Source organism: Haliotis cracherodii, unplaced genomic scaffold (assembly GCF_022045235.1).
Source record: "Haliotis cracherodii isolate W230 unplaced genomic scaffold, xgHalCrac1.p SCAF_2, whole genome shotgun sequence".
Lineage (NCBI taxonomy): Eukaryota > Metazoa > Mollusca > Gastropoda > Lepetellida > Haliotidae > Haliotis > Haliotis cracherodii.
The window spans coordinates 43,838,097-43,859,382 of record NW_027266275.1 but is presented as its reverse complement, the minus strand read 5'-3'; the positions used below and the strand labels follow the sequence as shown (position 1 = coordinate 43,859,382).

The 21,286-nt window shown below is 38.5% G+C and overlaps 1 protein-coding gene across 2 annotated transcripts in view; it reads right to left on the bottom strand.

The window, feature by feature from the left end:
• The window catches only part of LOC139468138 (eukaryotic translation initiation factor 4E-like), an 87,417-nt gene extending 67,730 nt beyond the window's left edge, over nt 1-19,687 (bottom strand). The window contains exons 1-2 of one of the 2 annotated variants that reach the window (XM_071249912.1): nt 19,635-19,687; nt 9,257-9,462 (exon numbers count right to left, since the gene is read on the bottom strand). In XM_071249912.1, coding sequence (XP_071106013.1) covers nt 9,257-9,462; nt 19,635-19,664 — 236 coding nt within the window. In that variant the 5' untranslated portion in view covers nt 19,665-19,687. The remainder of the gene's footprint in view (nt 1-9,256; nt 9,463-19,634) is intronic. The other variant, XM_071249913.1, reaches the window with a different exon arrangement.
• Nucleotides 19,688-21,286: the final 1,599 nt, after the last annotated feature.

Below are 21,286 nucleotides of genomic sequence, written 5' to 3'. Positions count from 1 at the left end.
TTTCTGTATTAGATGTAAAACACCAACCTGTACATATAGGATACTTAAGTGTAACACTCCATATTATAAATAATGGTTGATGCATCAGGCCCTGGAACGATAAGACAATGTAATACAATTGCGCTTTCCGATCTCGGAGACACAGAAGGATTCGATAAACCCAGTGCCAATGGTAAGTTATACGCTTTACACTTACACGATAATGTATACAAGCGGAAAGAAGTTACATTCACGGGTAATCTAGAAGATTTAAGCGATGTCGACGTTAGTAGACTCCTTAAAACCACTCCGTACAATATTATTTACAACAGTGAGAATAAATGGACTATGGTTGAAGCAAACATCAAGTGGCTGCTGAATATCGTCATTACCCCACCTTATGCAATGATGGGTAAGGGACATAATTTAACTAAGATAATAAATAGTGGCATCGTACTCGCGGCCTATATCCCGTCAAAACGAAAAAGTGTGTTAGTCTCTCCCCTGCCAGAAAAACCAGGTCATATGTTATATAGTCGTCCGGCAATCCAAAATGTTAGTTTAAATTTGGTTACAGAATTTGATGATATTAAACAGAACTTGAGTGCAATACCTAATATTTCTACGCTTATTATTGAAGTCTTGTTCGGTGATGCACCGGTAGATGCCTTCGAAATATTACCAGGTCTATCAATTAAATGGCTCAAGAAACACGAGCGTCAACGTTGCAGTATTATTCATGTCGGTGCATCACCCGTTACATCCCTCGAGGGGGTTCAAATTATTAAAAGTGGTAGTATTTCTCTTTCTAAGATATTCTTGCCGTATAATATACATTTGATAAGGTTATACTCTCAAAACATTTAAGCAAGACCAATTAAAGACTATTATATATTCGTAATATACACTATGAGTTTATATCCAGCGCTCGATGAAATGAAGGAAACTGTTGATGGATTTCGATTACATCAAATAAGCGACATAAAACATCGAATAGAAAAGGATAGGGAGTTGAGACTTGGATTGTATAAAAAGTATCGCAGAGCCGTGAATGCTCTGGACGGAGTTGACACCGCTCTTGTAGTAGCTGGCATGGGACTCGGTGTAGCCGGTGTCGGTTTACTATCAACTATAATCGCCGCGCCTATCGTGCTTGGCATGGAAATAACCGCCGGAGTCTCGGGACTGGCAGGAATAGCGATAAAATTCATTTCTCGTAGGTTGCAAAAGAAAGCATTAAAACACGATAGTATTCGGATACTCGCCGATGCAAAGTTGAACAGCATCGAGGATCATATTTCGACAGCAGTGGCCGATTGTAAGATATCCGAGGATGAGTTTCGTTTAGTGCTGTCGGAACTCACCAAATACATTGAAATGAAGCAGGAGATTCGATCAAAATCTCGTAAGACCAGTGGTATTAGCGAAGACGATAAAAAAAAGTTCATAGAACAAGGGAGGCAACAAGCGCGTCAATTATTCCGTGCCAAAACCAAAGAACTGGTTGGAGATTAAAAATAAATTGCTTACTATCGTGTGATTACATTTAGACAAATGCTTACATAAATATATAATAATGGAAAAAACTATTAAATGGAGAGAATTACCACAAGGTTTTTATTATATCAGTGATGTCAAACCAACCAAATACGGTAATCAATTGTTTCTTATCAATTTACAAAAAGAGTGTAGTTATATAGTCTGGTCTCCTAGTAAAATGAACGAAGAACTTAATAAAAATGTTGAATATCGCTTTATCAATAAAAATAATGAAGAATATTTTTATTACCATTTAGACTCATCTAAAGCAATGATTGGACCCAGGTATTGGTGAGCTGGAGTCAATCTCATGACTATCGTTGAATCGCATAGTCATTTACACATAAAAAATCCCCCCTGTAGTAGCAGTATAGGTACATGAATCCAGCTCCAGTGGAAGTGAGCCAGAACCCCCATTACCTATAAAAATTTATATCACAGACTCCAGGTGGTGGTCAATTTAACTGAATCTTATGACTATCATTGAATCGCATAGTCATTTTGACATAAAAAAATTCCTCCTGTAGTGGTGGTATAAGTATATGAATCCAGCTCCAGTGGAAGTGAGCCAGAACCCCCATTACCTATACTACTAGAGTCAAGAGTCTAGATTTGCCAAGTTTCAATCAAATACACTGAATTGTTTTAGACAGACTGGCTGATCGCTATATCCCCCCGCATTATATGCCAGGGGAAAAAAAATCCTGAGTGAAAGATTCATCTGTTATATTCCATCGTTGGCATCATCCAGCATTCCTGTTTACTGGTAATTACCATTTTTTAACTGGTATCATTAGGCTTGGACCGGTAATTCATGTGGCTGCAAGTCCCTGCTGACTGGCAAATATAGTACCTTAAATCATTGTTGTTGACAAAAACATTGGTGATCATGGTGATAACCAATAAAGTATATTTTTGAATTTTCATCCAACCCAACAAGTATTAGACTACCCACCAACGCTTAGTTTACACAACACAAGAAAACGCTGACCAAATCAAAGCGCTACCATTATTTTGAGGATTGTCAAGGATTGACTACCATTGAAATTTTGATTAATGATGTCTACTAGCCATGAATAAAAGTTCTTAATGTGAAATGTCCCTGATTCTTGGTAATAATGAAAACTTTATGCAATCGCTACAAAAATGTAAAATCAAAATATTTTTTAGGCTAAAAAAAAAGAATAATCTTGGTTCTCGGCTTGTTGCAGGCTTGTTTTTATTTCCATTTTAAAAAACAACAACAAAATCCTTAAATATTCCAAACAAATAGTCCCAACACATGCCCCAGGCAGTGAAATGCTACATGCTACAATACAATACTCTAATATAGCGTGCAGTTACTTCCCTTTACTACGCATCTCGTGTTATGATCATGGCAGAAAAAGGAGTTTGTTTGCTTGTTTTGCCGTTTTCAAATTTGGTCAATGAAAACATAACTTACGATAAAACATCACTAGACATGATGATTTACAAATTCAATGGTATATGTGTACTGTATACATGACAATGTTTCATACAAGATTAAGATTGCATGTGTATTGTCTCGTAAAATAAGCCTGAAATAGCAATCAGCTGTTCTCCCCTATCTATGGGTGATACTTAATGTCAGGGCCAATATCACAACAGAAAAGAAATTTCAATACAGTGATAGGAAACCGGCCACTTGTCTTGATGTGACTTGCATGTCTTTTCATACAAGAGTTTGATATTGTCTCCTTGTGAAAGAAAATCAAAGCTTATTGTTTGGGCATATTATGCACACACTGATAGTCCAACAGTCCATTCCAGTATTTTACTCATCAAGGAATACATTTATGTAAGGAGGCCCTTTCCCAAATTGATTGTACACAAATGCTTTACTTGGTTACATACTAGTTTGAGGGAAAAAAACAACCCCAAAACACACACCAAAAAACACCGCCCTCCAGCACTGTATTTTCAAAAGCCATTGCCTGAGAACCAATTCTTTAATTTTTTAAACTATACATTAAACATTAAACACATTTGTAAACTTATCCTGCATTACTCCTTAATGCATTTACTGCTGTTTTTTTACAGAAAGATAAAGCTGTGAGAGGTCCAGCTGTTGTTCCAACTAGTTGTGTGGCAAATATCCTTGCACAGCTGCAACACGACCCTGGAAGAGGAGACGTCTTGACTGAGCACATTACTGCTTGAACATAACATCTGAAGACTTCATGGGGACAAACCACGGCGAAGGAGGGGCACTTAGATGAAGTAATGCAGGATAAGTATACAAATGTAAAAAATACTTTGATCTGAAGGGGGCATACCTTTAGATGTGATCCTCAAGAGACCCTTGTCAAAATGTCCAAGGAACTATCAAAGCATCCTTTGTGATGACCAGAACCGTGTGACCATTCTTGTCAAAAGGAACCGACAGTGTGAAGGATGCAGGATATCCAGGTAACAGTACAGTTACAGAAAAAAGTGTGAGCTTAGGTCTAGAACTGACGTACAAAGCTGACGCTAGAAGCATGTAAACCCTCTAGTCTTGGGTGACAAGCACCAGAGAGGTCAAAAGGACAGCTCTGGGCATTGGTAAGAGTAAATGGCATTTGGGGTTGGTGACCTGCCGGATAACAACCCACAGAGGGGGTCTGAACTTGGCCTTCTGATCCTCCAATCTGAAGGAGCTTGGAGTTCCAGAATATCTGTCATTTTGCAAACTTCCAGGACTGCCAATACCAAGTTAAGGGCAACCAGGTAAGTAGTGATAGTACTGCCCTTGACGTGTCTTTTGCTGTGCAGGAACAAAAGAACTTCCACCAAGAATGGGGAAACACAGTAGGGTGCCCTGATGTTTTTCCTTGCAGTAACTCTCAAAGGATCGCCACCTGTCGTCGTAAATTCCCTTGGTAGAAGGTCTTTGAGTCAAAATTATAGTTGTCGCTGCTCTGACCGGATAACACTTAGTGCCTAAGGCCATTTGCAGATGTACCAGGCATGAGAAGAAAAACCTGTCTGTTTGGCCCATCTGGAAGTTCAAGGGGGTCGTCTGTGGACATGTATTTGAAATCCACGAATCAGCCCCTCATTGGTCACCAGGGCTCTTAGTTGACCTGAGCCTTCTGCATAACCTTAGGAAGAAGCACTCATGGCCGAAAAGCATACGCTCTTAGTCCTCTCATGCTTGCAGGTCTGGTATCGGGGAGACATAAGGTGAGATCAGGCATGTTCTGGCAAGTGGCGAAGAGGTTGATGTTCGGATGACATAGCCGCTGACATAGGAGAAGAAACACCTCTGGAAGGAGCTTCCTTTCCTTACCTAGACAGAGCATCTGCCAGAACCTTGCTGCAACCGGTGTAGGCCCAGTCGATCTACCAGATGGAAGAACTGGAACGTCTGTTGAAGGAGGGAGTGAGAGTATTATATCGCCAATATGAGCGGCTCCAAATCGAGGTTGTCGATGTGCCATGTGCACTGTGCCCTTGACCACAGTCATAAGGTCAGCTCTAGGTCTTGTGGTCATCTGGTCCAAACATGTAGAGAACACCTATGAACAGGAGGAACGTCAAAGATAATTCTGAGAAGGAGACACTTCCTAAAATGTTTGACTCTTCAGTCCACCAGCTGTGTGTCCGGAATCTGGATAGTCATTGGCTTTGACAACTCCTGTCATTCGGTGGATATTAGGGCTGCAACGAATACACTATGTGGCGAATACGATTCGTATCATGAATATGGGTAATGAATACGAATATTAATTCACGAATACAATAACAAGTCATCAGTTTATGTATTATCTGTCATATTCAGTGAAACAATAACATAAATTATTTGACATTGTTTGTTAATTATTAATATATTATACATTTATATACTGCTCTTATCCAGGTACCAGGTACTAGTATCTGCTAAAATGCAACAATAACCAGTGACCACAATATTGTTAAATGATTTACCGTTTAAATTGTATTTTTTGTTCAGCTAGGCATTGTTTTATATCCAGGGATTAAGATTACCTTGTGCATTTTCTCGTAAACTAAGCCGGACACAGCAATCAGCTGTACACACATTTTCTTGGAATCTACAGGTGATTCGGTCAAGACACACCCAATGATATAACTTTACAGGATTTTAAATGCAAGGATCGGCAAAAGTTGAATCTGAAACTATTTTCTTATCAGTAATAATATATTCCAATATCTTGTTAATTTAGATGCAGCTTTTACTAAACATATTTAAAATAATAATAACCCTAAGCAAAGCAGCTGATCGCTATTGCTGGGTATTATTTTTTACATGGAACCATGGAACCAGTCTGACCAGTCACCGTCAAGGCTCCAGTGCACGTGATCCCGAGAATTACGTGTTGACATAGAATCGTCCAACAAAAACAAATATGACTTTTAACGAATCAAAGTATGGCATTTATGATATATGTATCCATTCTCTGTCAACTTAAGTTTGTTTCAAGGCGTAAATAGCAGTAATCTGACTGTGGTTGCTGTTAATAACGGTGAGTTGTGCGATCTTCCGATCGCTTCACACACGAATTCGCCGAAATTAATTAAAACAATATTAAAAGGAATTACATAAATTACATGAATAATTTGCGAACTTCAGTATGGATTTGTTGACATGGTATTTCCGGTGTTACATGCTCACAGTAATGACTTTCCATGGTGGAAAAAACATCAAAACTCATTACTTTGTGTATAATGCGCACCCCTTCTACACAGCTGTGTTTTTTGGAAAAAAAGTGCACACTATTCTCAAGAAAATACGGTAAGGCTTACTGATGAATTTACACCAATTTGACTTTGAATTGGTCCCAATAAGTGCCCACCCCTTCTGTCTTTTTTTAAGCGCCCTGGGCGCTTAATGGGTCGAATACAGTAGGTGTCATTGTCAATAGCCGTTCTTAAATTTTCATCAGTCCCATCTAGAAATATTTCTGTGTCATCAGCATTTTGTCCGAGTTTATGTTCCATATTATTCAGTTTTGATACCTTTTATTGCATTATTATCATGAATCATTATTCCCAAAGTTTCAGCAATGAGCAAGAATAGATATGGAGACAATGGGTCTCCATGATGCAAGATGAAGCATTATTTAGAATATGTATATCCATTTTCTCATATTAGGTCCAAAGCCAAACTTTTCCAGTGTCAACATAGTAAATTGTTCTAAAAAGGTATCAAAAGCTCTTTCAAAGTAATTTGTAATTTTGTTTCGAACAAGATATCATATAGTAGTTGAATGTTTCCAGGGATAAAGCCAGTTTGGTTTTCATGTATAAGAGTATTAATTGTATTTTTAATTCTGTTTGCAATACATGTACTCAAAATTTTATACAATGAATTTGAGGGAGAAATTGGGTCCAGTTTTTGAGTAGTTGTTTATCTTGAGTGCCTTTTAGGTAATGACACCTCTATTCATTGTAAGGCTTAAAGCTAAAGTGTTATTTCTAAATGTTTCTGTAATATATCTGTATAACCATATTCCATTTGTATTCCAAGATCCTTCCAGAAAAGTTTGAAAAATTCTACTGGGAATCCATCAATACCTGGGCTTTTGGTATTTTTCATAGATTTTACAGCCTTTATAATTTCATTCAATGTTAATCATGTCTTCTAAATTACAAAACTGTGATTTACTAAGTTTTGGTGTATTAAGAATGTGTAATAATTTTTTGGATTCATTAGATATTTCTCCACTTGAAGAGTATGGTTTCTCACAAATATTTCTTTGTTCAGGTAAAATGGATTGTCCAGTTATTAACTCCCCTTTTTCAGTTATAATACTGTTAATCAGTTTACTGGTATAGTTTCTGTTTTCCAAATGACAAAAATATTGTGATGGTTTCTCTCCTTCCTCGTACCACTGGATTCTGTTTCTTATCTGTATTCCTATTGATTCTTCTTCTTTTCAAAAAGTACTTTATATTAAGACACGTCTGACAGCTTTGATTCACTTATTATATATTCTGAAAATATTCCCTAATTTCTTCTATTTGCTCTATTTTCACCTCTCAGTTTTTACTTTCTTCATTTTTGGTTTTCTTTAAATAAGTGGAAAATGATATTGATTTGCCTCTCACTTTCATCAAAAAGGTTTCTAAAAAAGAGTATCAATGATTAAATTCTACGTTTAGGTCTCCAGTTTTTCTTGCTTCAACTTTGGAATATTTAATGTTTGAATATTCTAGCTTTGTTTCTTCTGGTGTATCTTTCGCTATTTGGATATATTCATTGTTAAACAGTAAGCCCATACCTCTTTCTTTGCTAAGTGTATCTGAAAAAGTCAAAGTTATTGCAGAAGGATCAGATTTGTATCCTGTTATAATTGTAGAATCAATAGTTATATTTGCAATGTCTTTGGGAGACCAAAAAGAAGTCAAATCTAGCTTTTTATTTTGGCTTTTTCTTCCACCATGTGTATTTCTTTGCATCTTAATTATCAATTAGATCAAAGCTTTCTGTTTTTCAAGTACTAACTTTCTTACTACGGGATTGTTGATATGCTTATAATTTTCCAAATCAACAGCTGTATTGAGTACCAACTTCCAATCTCCGCATATGACCAGTGATTCGTTTACACATTCATCAAAATTATTGAATAAAGTATTTTATAAAGCAGGTTCATCTTCATTTGGCCCATAAATATAAGTCAGAGTTATCCTTATGCCCTCTATTGTGATATCTGCTATTATATAGTTTCCATTAATATCTTGTTTTAATCTATGGACTTATATTTCTAAAGTATTACTAAACAAAATGGCAACCTTTCTTGCATTTGACTTGTAAGGCACTATTGTACTTTGAAGTACCTATTCATTTCTTACGTCTTACGTTTTCTTTTATCTGCTAGGCCCCTGCAATTTGTTGGTACTATTTTGATCCTTTTTGTTTTACTTGTCCAGTAAAGTATGTGGTGCAGCCAGTTCATCTGTTGTGCAGCCAGTTACTTGGTTCAGTGGAGAGAAAACTATGAAATTGCACCCTGTATGAGCATTACCTTTTGAAAACACATGGTTGTGTTGTGGCCCAAAGTTGGCTTTTCAAAGGACTGCTGTAGCAGATTCAAACCTCTTGAATAAATACAGTTGTCTTCATTGTTGGAACAAGCCAATGATGATACTGACAATACCAGACAACCAGGCCACGAGTGAGTGAGTGAGTTGGGTTTAACACTGCTTTTAACAGTATTCCAGTATGTGGGAAGAAAGCCTGAAGTGATGCAGGTCTTAGACGTTTACCACTTCGGTGAAACCCATTAGCACGGGTATGGTGCTGACAAACCTAGAAACATAATCGGGACAAACTGGGATTCAAACCCACAATCATAGGTTTCTGGCGTGCCCAAGGGACGCAACTCTGCACATCGAATTGTGGCGCCTTTGACGACTGGGCCATCCGTGCCCCCCAACCAGGCAATGACATAAGCTCACATGCCTTTCAGTGAGGTGAGCTAAAAATTATAGAGAAATTGTCACAAATGGATTTTTAACATGGCTGCTTTGGTGGGAAAAAGCAATGAAACATTCAAATTTACAAAGAGACATACAGTAAACTACGGTTATAACGAACTCAAAGGGACTACTAATATTAGTTCGTTATAACCGTAGATCGTTATAAGTACAGATACAGCAATGACTACAGCAAGTAGTCGGGACCAAAATGTAAGTTCGTTATATCCGTCAGTTCGTTATAAGCGTGTTCGTTATAACCGTAGTTTACTGTATATGCAAAGTATTGAATATTTACCCCCAAAAGTCCTCCACTGTATCAAAAGAGGTGATACAACGCTGATTCTCTGTCCAATCTCTATTCTTGTCATTCTTGAAAAACCACAAGGACCATCTGTTCTGCAAAGGATGCTTAATTAGCATCTCAGGAGAAGCAACTGCATCATCCACAACTGCAATGCCACCATCCTTCTCTCCATCTTCAGATTGGGAAGTTGCCCCCTGCTAATAAAAGAAATCATTCACAATATTCATGTGTAACCTTACATGTATGGAGTTTAACATTGTATTCAAGATTATTGCACTTTTATAGCAACATGCATGCACGTGTACGTGTGCGTGTGTGCCTGCATGCATGCATGTGTGCGCAATGCTGATTTTGTAGTGCTAGCCCACTGAGATACCATGCCACAGTTTAACATGGAATACCCCACTCAGACATGGAAAACGGACTCTGAGCCGACCAATCCTTGTTTTAGCCCCTTAAGGCTGAGCACCAGGCAGGAAAACAAGTCCCATCTTTTAACGTTTTTGGAATGACGCGGCCAGGGATCAAACCCACGATCTTCCGCTCTCATGGCAGACGCTCTACCACTAGACCATGGATGTGGTCTTACATGTATGAAATGCATATATACTTAAACATAAGAATTGGAAATTTCAAGTATGAGTTAAGATGTAGTAGCCTTATTGCTGTCTATCCACCAAAATATAAAGAAAAGAAGTGAAATATACCAGTAAAAAATCTCTGACCCAGTTGTCCATACAGCTTTATTTATCATGTTTTATGCACTGCAAACAATTTTTCTCTTAAATAATATTAAATATGAAACATTTATTTGTATGCTTGAAAGGCCCCTATTTTTTTTGGTCTTATACAGTAGCAATAGAATTACCCTACTGTTCCCGTCGTCTAAGAATCCAGAAGAAACAGCTACCGGTACTACAAGATTACATCCTGTTCATGATTCAACTTTGTCAAGGCTTCCGAGTGCACCACTGCCCAACAATACAGTAACCTTCATCAACTGGGCCCTATCAAACAATCTGAAGAAATAACTACTTATGTCTTACATTCATTGTAGCATTCATTTGCCATGCATAAAAGTTTCAGCACTATTGGTCAAGAGGTGAAGTTTCAGCTTAGTTTCAGTGATTTCTGATGCAGTGAGCTTGGATATAATGAACAACTAGGGACCAGAGAAATCAGTTTGTTATATACGTTGTTCGTCATATACGTTTTCGCTCGAAAACGTCCACCATCTTGGCTAAAACAAAACACAATACACATACACATTGCATGTTTCCTCCAGCATCTACCGGTGAACCATAAGCATAGCACTTTGGTACAGGGGATTGCTATTAAGTCATGTTTTAACGTATGGAACAATTTAACCAGTCACCATCGTGACTTCAGGTACTACATGTATTTCGATTGTGAAAACGTTATGTTTTGACATTTTTTTAAAAGACTATGGAGGCCATATTGACAATCAGATTACAACCTCTTTTACAAGCATGTGAAATTTGAGCTCCATGGTCTAACGGTTTCTGAAAAGATGTTTAAGATGTTTATATTTACCAGTACGGTTGCTGGCAGTGGCAGATATTCAAGAAGCCTCAAACAAACTATAAATATGATGACAATCTCACCAAGTTTCACCAACGGTTGCATCAAGATAAGAAATAATATATGTGAGTTGGAATATTTATTATAAAATATGTCGCTCCACTTGCCTGTCATTTCCAGAGAGGAAAATCATCCAGAACACTCAAAACAAAGACAGACCTTGAACAACAGCAAATGATCCCACCAGTGCAGTTTACCACATTACATGTGATTGTGGGGACTCTTGTGTTGGAGAAACATTAAGCCCTCTTCCCAAAATCCCTCATATCTGACCATATCCAAGCCCATCCATTGGAACAACATCAACATACTCACCATGCTCTTCAAACCAACCACAATATCTGGAAACTCCATCTTCATCGTAAGACCCCAACCAACCATCAACAGAGTAAGTGAGTGAGTTGGGTTAAACACTGCTTTGAAAAGTATTCCAGTTATATCACTGTGTCATTTTGATAAGGGAGGAAAGCACAAAATGATGCAGGTCTTTGACATTTACCACTTTACCACATGGTTTCTGGGCAAACCAGAATTCAAACCCAAAATCATAGGTTTCTGGTGTGCCCAAGTACAACTATTCACAGCAAATTGCTGTACCTTAGACATTCACCTTTGAACACATTCAATATGTCTAAGCTTATTTTCTATACTAAGTCTACAACCCCCTTCTAATATGAACATACATACGTACGTACGTAGGGGGGCAGTCGGGCAGCCTAGTGGTTAAAGCGTTCGCTCGCCACGTCGAAGACCCGGTTTGATTCCCGACATGGGTACAATGTGTGAAGCCCATTTCTGGTGTCCCCCGCCGTGATATTGCTGAAATATTGCTAAAAGCGGCGTAAAATCAAACTCACTCACTCCTATATGTCATTCATCTTGCTTTCTTTTGCTTGATGTAATCAAAATGTGGGAACTTTAATTAAGGATTGAAGTTGTATTTGTTGACGTTCATCAGCTGATGAAGACAGTGCCTCACGTGAGCAAATTCCATGATGACAGATACATAAATCATAAACAAACTATCCATTAAAATTAATCTTTAATTATCTGAAGTGAACTAGATTAACACACAGAGTCGTGATGTCATCCTTCCCATAAATTCCATTTGGAGTGACATCCCTTGGTTTTACAAACAGCAGAAAATGGCGGATACAGCATTTCATTCACTTGAAATGAGCACCCAGAAAAAGTTAGCGCTGGAAAAGAAATCCAGACCCAGCTGATGCTGAAAATAAATTGATATTAACATTCCGTGAACTTTGGGTGTGTGTTTAAGTCTTACTACGGCTGCAGATGACAGGAATTACCACTTGAGGCGGTGCGGTTGGATTTCCTGAAGCAATACATGACAGTGTGGAGCTCAGTGATTTCTTTTGGTAAGTCGAGCATTCTCTGTTAAAGCTTTGAATTGACGCTTCATTATGGTGACCTGACATATTATACATGATCTGTCTTACTTCAAAGCCTGCATCATTCATAGCCTAAATCGATGTTGTCAGTTTCCCTAATGATTTTTAATGTTATTTTTAGACATTGAGGAATTCCTCTCAAGAAGTTCTGTATGTCTCTGCTCGGTTGACAACGTAATTGCGTGACATACTGACGCTCATTGTTAAATGAACGACAGTCAGCTACTGTCGATATAAATTATGGCAACCTGGTTTGGTGACGTGCAACTCGTTTTTCATTGTTTACATGCACCTGGTGCAAATTAAATCAAGTTCCTTAAATCTAGCTGTGTGCGTGCATGTGTGTGTCCTTCTCATCTTAATACTGGCTTCCAATCAACTTGTCCATACCAATCACTGTGTTGTTTTTACTATCATGCCTTGTTAATCATATTTACCATGTTTACAGTCAAGTCTTGTTAATCTGACACTCGTTTATCCGACACTTATGATGGGAACCAATTAAATCAGTGCTATTTAGACCTGTTAATCTGACAGTCTTGCACTTCGACACACCTAATTTGCAACGAATTACGAAATCAGTCTGGTTAATCTGACACATTGATCAGCGTACTCCATGGCCATCTGCACGTGAGTACACTGCCTGTGTTTTGATGCGAGACGAGTCGGCTAGTAGCTGCATATTACAACAGCTGCAGAGAAAACTTGTTGAACAATAAACATCTAATGCTTTTAATAACAAAATAGGATTAATAACATGCTTAGATTACCTCAATCTCATTAAAAACAGATACACGTACTCACTACTGCATTACAAGTCACGTCAGAACGTCCTTTCCAAAGGTTGCCTTTACATGCAAAAGGCCAAAATTAAAGACCAACTTCAAGAATGGTGTGTCTGGTAAGGGATGGATTCCTCAGTTTATAAAGCACCACCCCAATATCCATGTAAGATCTCCATTCCCGTCTCCATAGTCAGATCAAGAATGCTCAATGTCTGAGAGACACAAACAACTTGTCAAGGACATGGAGCTTGGCAATAAGCCACCTAGATAAAACTAGTGTCCCACCGAGGCACAAACAAAACAAAGTGCTGATGGAAGCAGGGGTAAAACAAATTCCAGGGCACATGGGAAATGTAACAGTGTTGGCGACTTTGCGTGCATAAATGCAGTGGGTTACCATATCACCCATAGTGGCCCATAGGAAGACCAAAATCCTCTGGGCTTACAATACTGTATTTAGTGGTAGAGAGGCGATCTTGGCAGAATGGTGGGAAGTCAGCATCTCACTCTAAGGTTACTAAATACCTAAAACAGACATCAAGTAAATAGTTCCACTGAGGAATAAAAGAGTATTTATTATTCGGAGAGTGTGTGGGACTGGTAGTTTTTATGTTTGATCGCTGTTTTTTCTCTCTCTGAAAGACGGAGCCGTTTTAATTCACCATGTCAAACAAACTAAATTGTGTGTCAAATCTGAGGCGATTCATTTTTTCCAGCATGCCAGATATTGATAATTTTGCATCAGAACAATCACATGCACAGATCATGTACGGGTTGATGTCAACTTCCTGTCGGTAATGTCATCTGGCACACATATTTTTAACTCTCTAGAGTCTAATCAGCGGGATATCATGCACAATCTCTAAAATGTTTTATCAATTTTTAGAAGGTATCACGGCCTTCATTGTACAGACAGTACAATCCTGAAGCCTTAACACATGCTTACTTGACAATGTAGGTGTTGATGTGGGTATCAAGACTGCTGCACAGATGTTGTCTGTATCTGAAATTACTCTGAGAAAAAGGGCAATAGGTAGACAACACCCTGTAACCATGTTTTGGTTCATATGAGCACATTTTCAATGCCATGAAACACAACCACATGCATGAAGTTGCCATATCTCCTTTAGACAGAAGCACAATTTGCCTTCTAGCTTTTAAGGCATACTCTGCATGCCTGATGCCAAATATCCTGTGTTTGGCATTTAATTCCAGCAAGCAGAGCTTGTTGCATGATGTCTGGGTAGTGGGTTCACTTGAAATACTGCACTCCCGACACTTATTGTTTACACACGCATGGTGAATTCAGGGGCCCATGTCACTCAGATAACTCTGAGGATAGTATGGAAAATTGTTTAATGTCCACAAGTCCAGTAGAGCGGGTGGGGTAGTACTCGGACAGTGGCAGTACCCGGACACCCAGCAAATTAACATGTGTACACAATAAACAAACGTACTGATGCGCATAATTTTCACGCAGGCTTCTTCCTCTTCCTCCCTGACGTCAGCAAAGATTTGTCTGCTACTGGTAACACTCACGATAAAAGCTTGTGTACATGGGGGTTAATACATGTATTAGTGTTAATATTCAGTAACTGTCAATCTCATAAAAAAGACCTTATCTCAGTGTCGTTTATCAATCATATTTTACTTTTGCGATGAAACTGAACGTTTTTTACGTTTACAGTCAGCAGTGACACCCATCAGTACCCTCATTCATTCTAATCTGATAACAGAAGATATTACGTTACGTCGTATCAGTAACATTCCCGTTATTTTTCAGTATATGTATATGATAGTTCCATTGATTAGTTCTAATTATATTGTAGGACCGTCTGTGTAGATTTGCTAAAATGAGCGTTCGAGGAGGAAAGCCTGCCTATTCATATGAAAACTTAAAGCGGGCTATGGATGCTGTTAACGCCAAGCAGATGTCTGCACGCAAAGCTGTCGTCGCGTTCGGTATACCCAAAAGTACTCTTCATGACAAACTCTCCAATAAAGTACCTCTTGTTTACCGCAAGGTCCTTCACCAATTTTATCACAGGACGAGGAAAGACATCTTTCAGATTGGGCTATACACATGTCGAGTATAGGGTACAGCCGGACAAGGGACGAACTGTTAGACAAGGTCCAGAAAATAATCAAATTAGATGGTAGGGAGAATCCTTTTACTGATGACAGACCTGGTAGGGATTGGTTTAGGGCTTTCTCAAAACGAAACCCTACAATATCAATAAGAACACCCACCACAACTTTCAAAACAACGTGCTATGGTATCACAACAAAAAATTGCTGATTGGTTTGATACCTTCACAACCTACATCGCTGACAAAACTGAATCAGACATCTTACATGACCCATCAAGGCTGTATAATGCTGATGAGTCGGGTTTCCGCATGTGTCCAAAGAGAGGTAGGGTTCTGGCCGAACGAGGATCCCAGACAGTTTATAACTTCTCGGCCTCAGACAAGAGCCAGATAACAGTTCTTGCTTGCACAAGTGCTTCAGGTGACTACACTCCCCCCATGATCATCTTTCCCGGTAGCAGGTTCAAATACAACCCCCTAGATGGTTTTGAGGAGGCGAACCGCGAATGGCTGGATGGACGCAGAACTATTTGTTTCTTGGCTTAAAACTTGTTTCATTCCTCATGTCGATAAACAGGCAATCAAGATACCAATAATTCTGTTTCTAGACGGTCATTCAACGCACCTGACCCTTGAAGCGTGCACTGTTTGTGTGGAGAACAACATCGTCCTGTACTGTCTCCCATCACACGCATCACATGTTATCCAGACATTGGACCTGAGCTTGTTCAGTCCCCTCAAACATGCATGGTGCCAATCTGTCCGAGATTTTCAGATTTCAAACATCAAACGAATGCGTTAGGAAATGTACCTTTGCCAGTGTATTCAAAACTGCTTGGGTAAAGGCAGCTACAACAGAAAATGCAAGGAGTGGTTTCCTCTAATCGGGGCTGTTTCCAATCAATCCTGGTAAAGTAACCGATAATCAGAAATTAAAACCCAGCACCATCTTTGATACATGCAATCCAGTCCTTCAGTCAACCCCTGCAACCCCATCCACAGTCAGAACATTAACATTTGCACCCCCAGCAGACACCCCATACCAACCTTCCGCTACACTAACATCACCAGAATATGCATCCTCACCAGTCGTACAAACAACTCTGCCATCACCCCATACAGACCCTCATGCACCAGTACAATCACAAACTGCACATAGCACAACAACCCAAACAGACACTTCACACCTCGTCTTACATTCTACATCAGCCACAGCCCACACATCTTCCAGTGACGCATTTGACAAATATTTAGTTCTCCCTAAAGTACGGAGCCGTACCCAAAAATGCAAACCTACAGTGTTGCTCAAATCTGCCTCAGGAGAAGACATCAGGGAACTTCTCATTGAAAAGAAGAGAAAGGCAGAGGAAGAGAAACAGATGAAAGAAAGCAGAAAGCGAATGAGAGAGGAAATGAAGCTTAAACGAGAAGAGAAAGCAGCCCGGAAAGCAGCGAAGATGTCTCTGAATTCAAGATTCCCTGCATGGATGAGGACGAATACGACGACACCGCTTTTTCCGATAATACCCTCCGGGATTTTTGTCACCTTTGTTTAGGTCAGGATTTGGCGGCAAATGATGACTGGGTGGGATGTCTTAATTGTACCAAATGGTTCCACAAGAATTGCCTTGGATACCAGACATTAACACACAAACAACTCGCCGACCTACCCTTCATGTGTGACACTTGTAGCTGAGAGAGAAAAAAACGTTTCCCTCATATGCAATGTGAATCTTATTGTTGGCACAGTTTGCTTTTTTAAAAGAAGTGAACTCAGTGTTCATTTCACATTAAAATGTACAAAACAAACACATTTTTCATATTTTAACAGAAAAATGGAATATCCCTTTGACGCCCTTTTCCACAAGATTCATGCATACTCTGGACCACCAGGGTGGGGTATAGACACCAATGCTGTCAGCTATCACCATAGCACGAAACCCATCGCAATATTTTCGTCAATAACTGGGTAATATTAAACCTGAAACTATATTCATTTGATTTACTGGTTTATTTCTATGAGTATAAGTTTTGGGGAAATATATGACAACTATCAAGTACCAGATTAATGATAGACTTTGCACCTAATTAACAACGGAAGATTATTCAGCAAATGTTGTCACTTGTTATATTATATTTTCTTTCTTCAAAGGTACCATGTGTATCATGTGAAGCCGTTACCATTTATGGCACTGAAGATGAATCAGGAACCAGAAAACATCTATGACGTAAACGCTCTTAAAATTAGTATTCCCGATGAAGCTGACATACATTTCCGTAGTTTAGATCTGGAAGTCCGGCCCCCACCCAATAGACAGGTTTTACGGGACATAGCTGGCCGTGTCATCGGCAGAGTTCCCTTACAGTTGTCAGGAGTACTCACTCCTTTGATGATGGAAGATTGCGTTTTAAATGTGACACCGTTCTTTACTGGTAGAATTACTCACAGCGGGCATGTTAGGGGCGGGGGCCCAAAACTAGACTGTTTTTGTTTATTGCGTATCAGAGCCACAACGTCGTATTTCATTCAAAATAATAGAAAAACTGAATGAAACAGGATTTGATGGTGACAGCGTTTGGGTGACTGAGAAGAAAAATAATGTCAGTATACGAAAACACATGTATCTGTGTACAGTGATACCAAAATGAGAGAGATAGGCCAATGAAGTTGTATTTATGTTGCTATTGTTTTGATGTTCTCATTGAAAAAAACACAATTGTAATTATGTTATATTTGGTTAAGACATTTTAAAAAAAATCTTAAAGTGTCCAGGTACTGCCGCAAGGGTGTCCGACTTCAACTGCAGGCGTCCGATTACTACCGAAGTAGTCGTCGAGTAAATATCCTAAGAATTTTCTGAAACAAGCGCACGAACACGACCACTACCGAGTATAATCACCACAGCAGTTACCTCCCTTCACATATACGATGAAAGGTCAATAGGTACTTTGGTTCAACTTGCATTAAGTGTCCGAGTACTGCCCCACCCGCTCTAGTTGGTTTTCAGATAGTTACTCTTTGGTACCGTTTGAAAATATTACAACACAAAATCTTTGATTGTGTCCATGCAACAGTAAGGAGATATTTTTTCTGTGACCTTTTTAATCGTTTTGTACCTTCAAACTTGAATGCATGAGATAGTAACAAAATGACATCCAAGTGACAATTCTTGCTTGGCAAGACATTATCACAATAACACTGACAAGATTTGTTGTATTGGGATTGTTATTAGAATCGCTTTGTTAGTATGTTGTTTAACATGTTTAATGCTGCCCTCTGCAATATTCCATAAATGAATTTGTTGAACCTGTGCATTGCCTTTCATTTCATAACCCGAACATTGATTCAACCAGTAAATCCAATTTTTTAGAAGAACTGACATCTACAGGTGTACTGTTCAGATGCTGTGCAGAAATAAATATCTTACAATATTATTATGACAGTCAAACTCTACAAACTTTACCCCATGTTATGGGTTTCCAGATGCTTTAGAAACATTCATAGTTTTCTCTCTAATCACATGAACAACTGTAAAACATCTCATTCACTTATGAAAGACAATGATCATTTAAAAACAAGCCATCATCTGAGTATTTACAATGTCTGTGTGATGCTACACACACACTGTTATAGTGCGAGTAATTGCGATAAACATGACTGTCAGAAAACATCTGATGTCCGAAAACCTACGATTCAATGATCTATGAACGATATTAGCCTCTTTTCACTAGCCTCAGTGTGTGCATAAAATGGGGGAAAAATGCTCCACCAGTTTAATGGGGAGGCAAGATTGTTTAATAACATTTTGACTTGCATTCGCCATGACATCTGCTTATAAAGCTTGTTACGGGAGATCTGCAACCCACAGGTTACGATTTTTGGAGAACTGACTATTTTACTATTTAGTGATACTGATAGTGATGTTATCTGCACGAAAATTAAGGTTACTCTAGGTTAGCTTCCCCGGGTCAACTGTCAACCCCATATCACACCACCTTCACTTGCGTCTGCTTTTTAAGTCCCACAAAAGGGTGTCAATCAAGAACCGACTGAAAAAATAAATAAACATAATTATGATCCTATATGATCTAACTGAAACACAAGCCATAAATACGCTCAGGCATGTGAAGATGAATGGTAAAAATCGTGATTCCCACTGTACAACTCATGACCCCTACGTATTTTTCAAAAGTATCTTCTGGCATTCAATCGCCTAAGTTTCTGATAGACACCCAAAAGAACATACATAAGTCAATTTAGATAAAACGTGTATCTAAATCGTTCGAATTTGCCGTAAGGTGCAACATTGTTCGTCGTCCAGAACATACTGACGGCTATATAAGATCACAAATGTATAGGTTTTCATAAAGTTTGACATTAATATAACGGTAAGAACAGAGTAACGATACTTTGAGGGAGCTGGGTCGGTCAAAATACAAATATGGAAACAAAAGCAACTTTAAATAACTTCAATATCACCTCTCTCGACTCGTCTCTTTCGGAAGCCATGTTGTAATACAGTCACATGGTACTACCGGCATACGAAAACGAGGCTCTCACACTTTTGCTGAAAAAAGAATAGACACAAAATCTAATTGTCAGGATTCTCGCATCTACATTTTAGTCAGTACATAGACTGTAAGGAAGATGAACTTCCCACGTCAATTTATCATTTAATGAATTAAACGGGAAGAAATGAGGCACGCTGTAAGAAAAGATGAGGGGGGGGGGGGGGGTGCACAGCAGAGTTGTCTCCCTTTGACCACGGACCTAAAACGTACCGATATTGCACTGAAGACAAACTGCCCAAGGACTCGAGATCATTATCTTATATCAATAAATGAATTTCTTATCACATTAATTCTATATCATAATATAAATTACTCTCAAACTGTAGGCCTATACTGGTTTTTAGAAAGAGAAACTGGCCCAAATAAGAATTTGATTGTTATTGGTGACACAAATTCGATTTTGCGACTACACTAATACATTTTTATGTCTTAACATCGAATATGTAACATCTATAAATATATCTGATAACACTCGTGTTTTTATTATACAAAGAATCGATTTACACCCGTATACCCAAAAGTATATATTTTCCGAGTCTTTACCTTTATTCCACACCCAACGCGAAAGTTGCTTTGGTTGATCATTAAAGGTTCACTAATCTCAGGCTTCTTCTCGGCTGTCTGACACTGCCCGCTAGAATGGCAAGCCGTTTTCACATTTATTACGGAATTACTGATATCTTCAATTGTTTTAAAGATATCTTGTATTGAATTGAAGATGTCTTGAATAGAATCGAAGATATCTTAAATACAGATAAGTGTACATATCTGCAATAAAATTTAAGATATCACGAAATGAATTAAGGATGTGGTGAAGCTTATTACTGATATCTTGAAAAAATGGCTGATATCTTAAATTTGATTAATGATATCAAAATATGATTTAAAGATATCCAAAGTCATATTTAGTTATGATATCAGTAATTCAATTCCTGGTATCTTGTAACTAAATACAGATATCAATAATTAATTATTGATATTTTCAATTGTTGCCATTATTAAAGACTTCAACTTATTTATAGATATCTTCATATACTTCCGTCTGTTAAGTAATGTCGGTTATGTTTCTAACCATGGCGGGCAATGCTGACAATTCTCAACAGGTTCTTGATCGTATACATTCCACAATAGGTGACGTACGACGTTTGTTGACTGAAATTGCCAATTTTTCGTCAGCTAAACAACGTCTTCAGACTGCTTTATCTAATTTACATCGTATATCGCCTTCAATTGATAATACCAAGTATTTATCGGTTAGACAGCCAATCCAGCAGTTGCTAACTTTTTGAGAGAGGTCAGAGGTCGAGAATCCTCTCTCGAGTGCATCAACCAACAGTCAAAGAATTCGTGTCCAGTCGGGTAAGTACCATGTATGTTCTATACGAGTGTGGAGCCATTGTACACAAGGGTATTGCGAGTTGCGAGTCGTGTTTTGTTTTATACTATTCCCAATTTTTAAGTTCATGTTTAGAGTAGATGCCTCGTTTGCTATGCCATTGGGCGCCGGGTATCGGACTATAATATCCATCGTAAGTAAGTCTCGCTAAAATTCTTATGTGC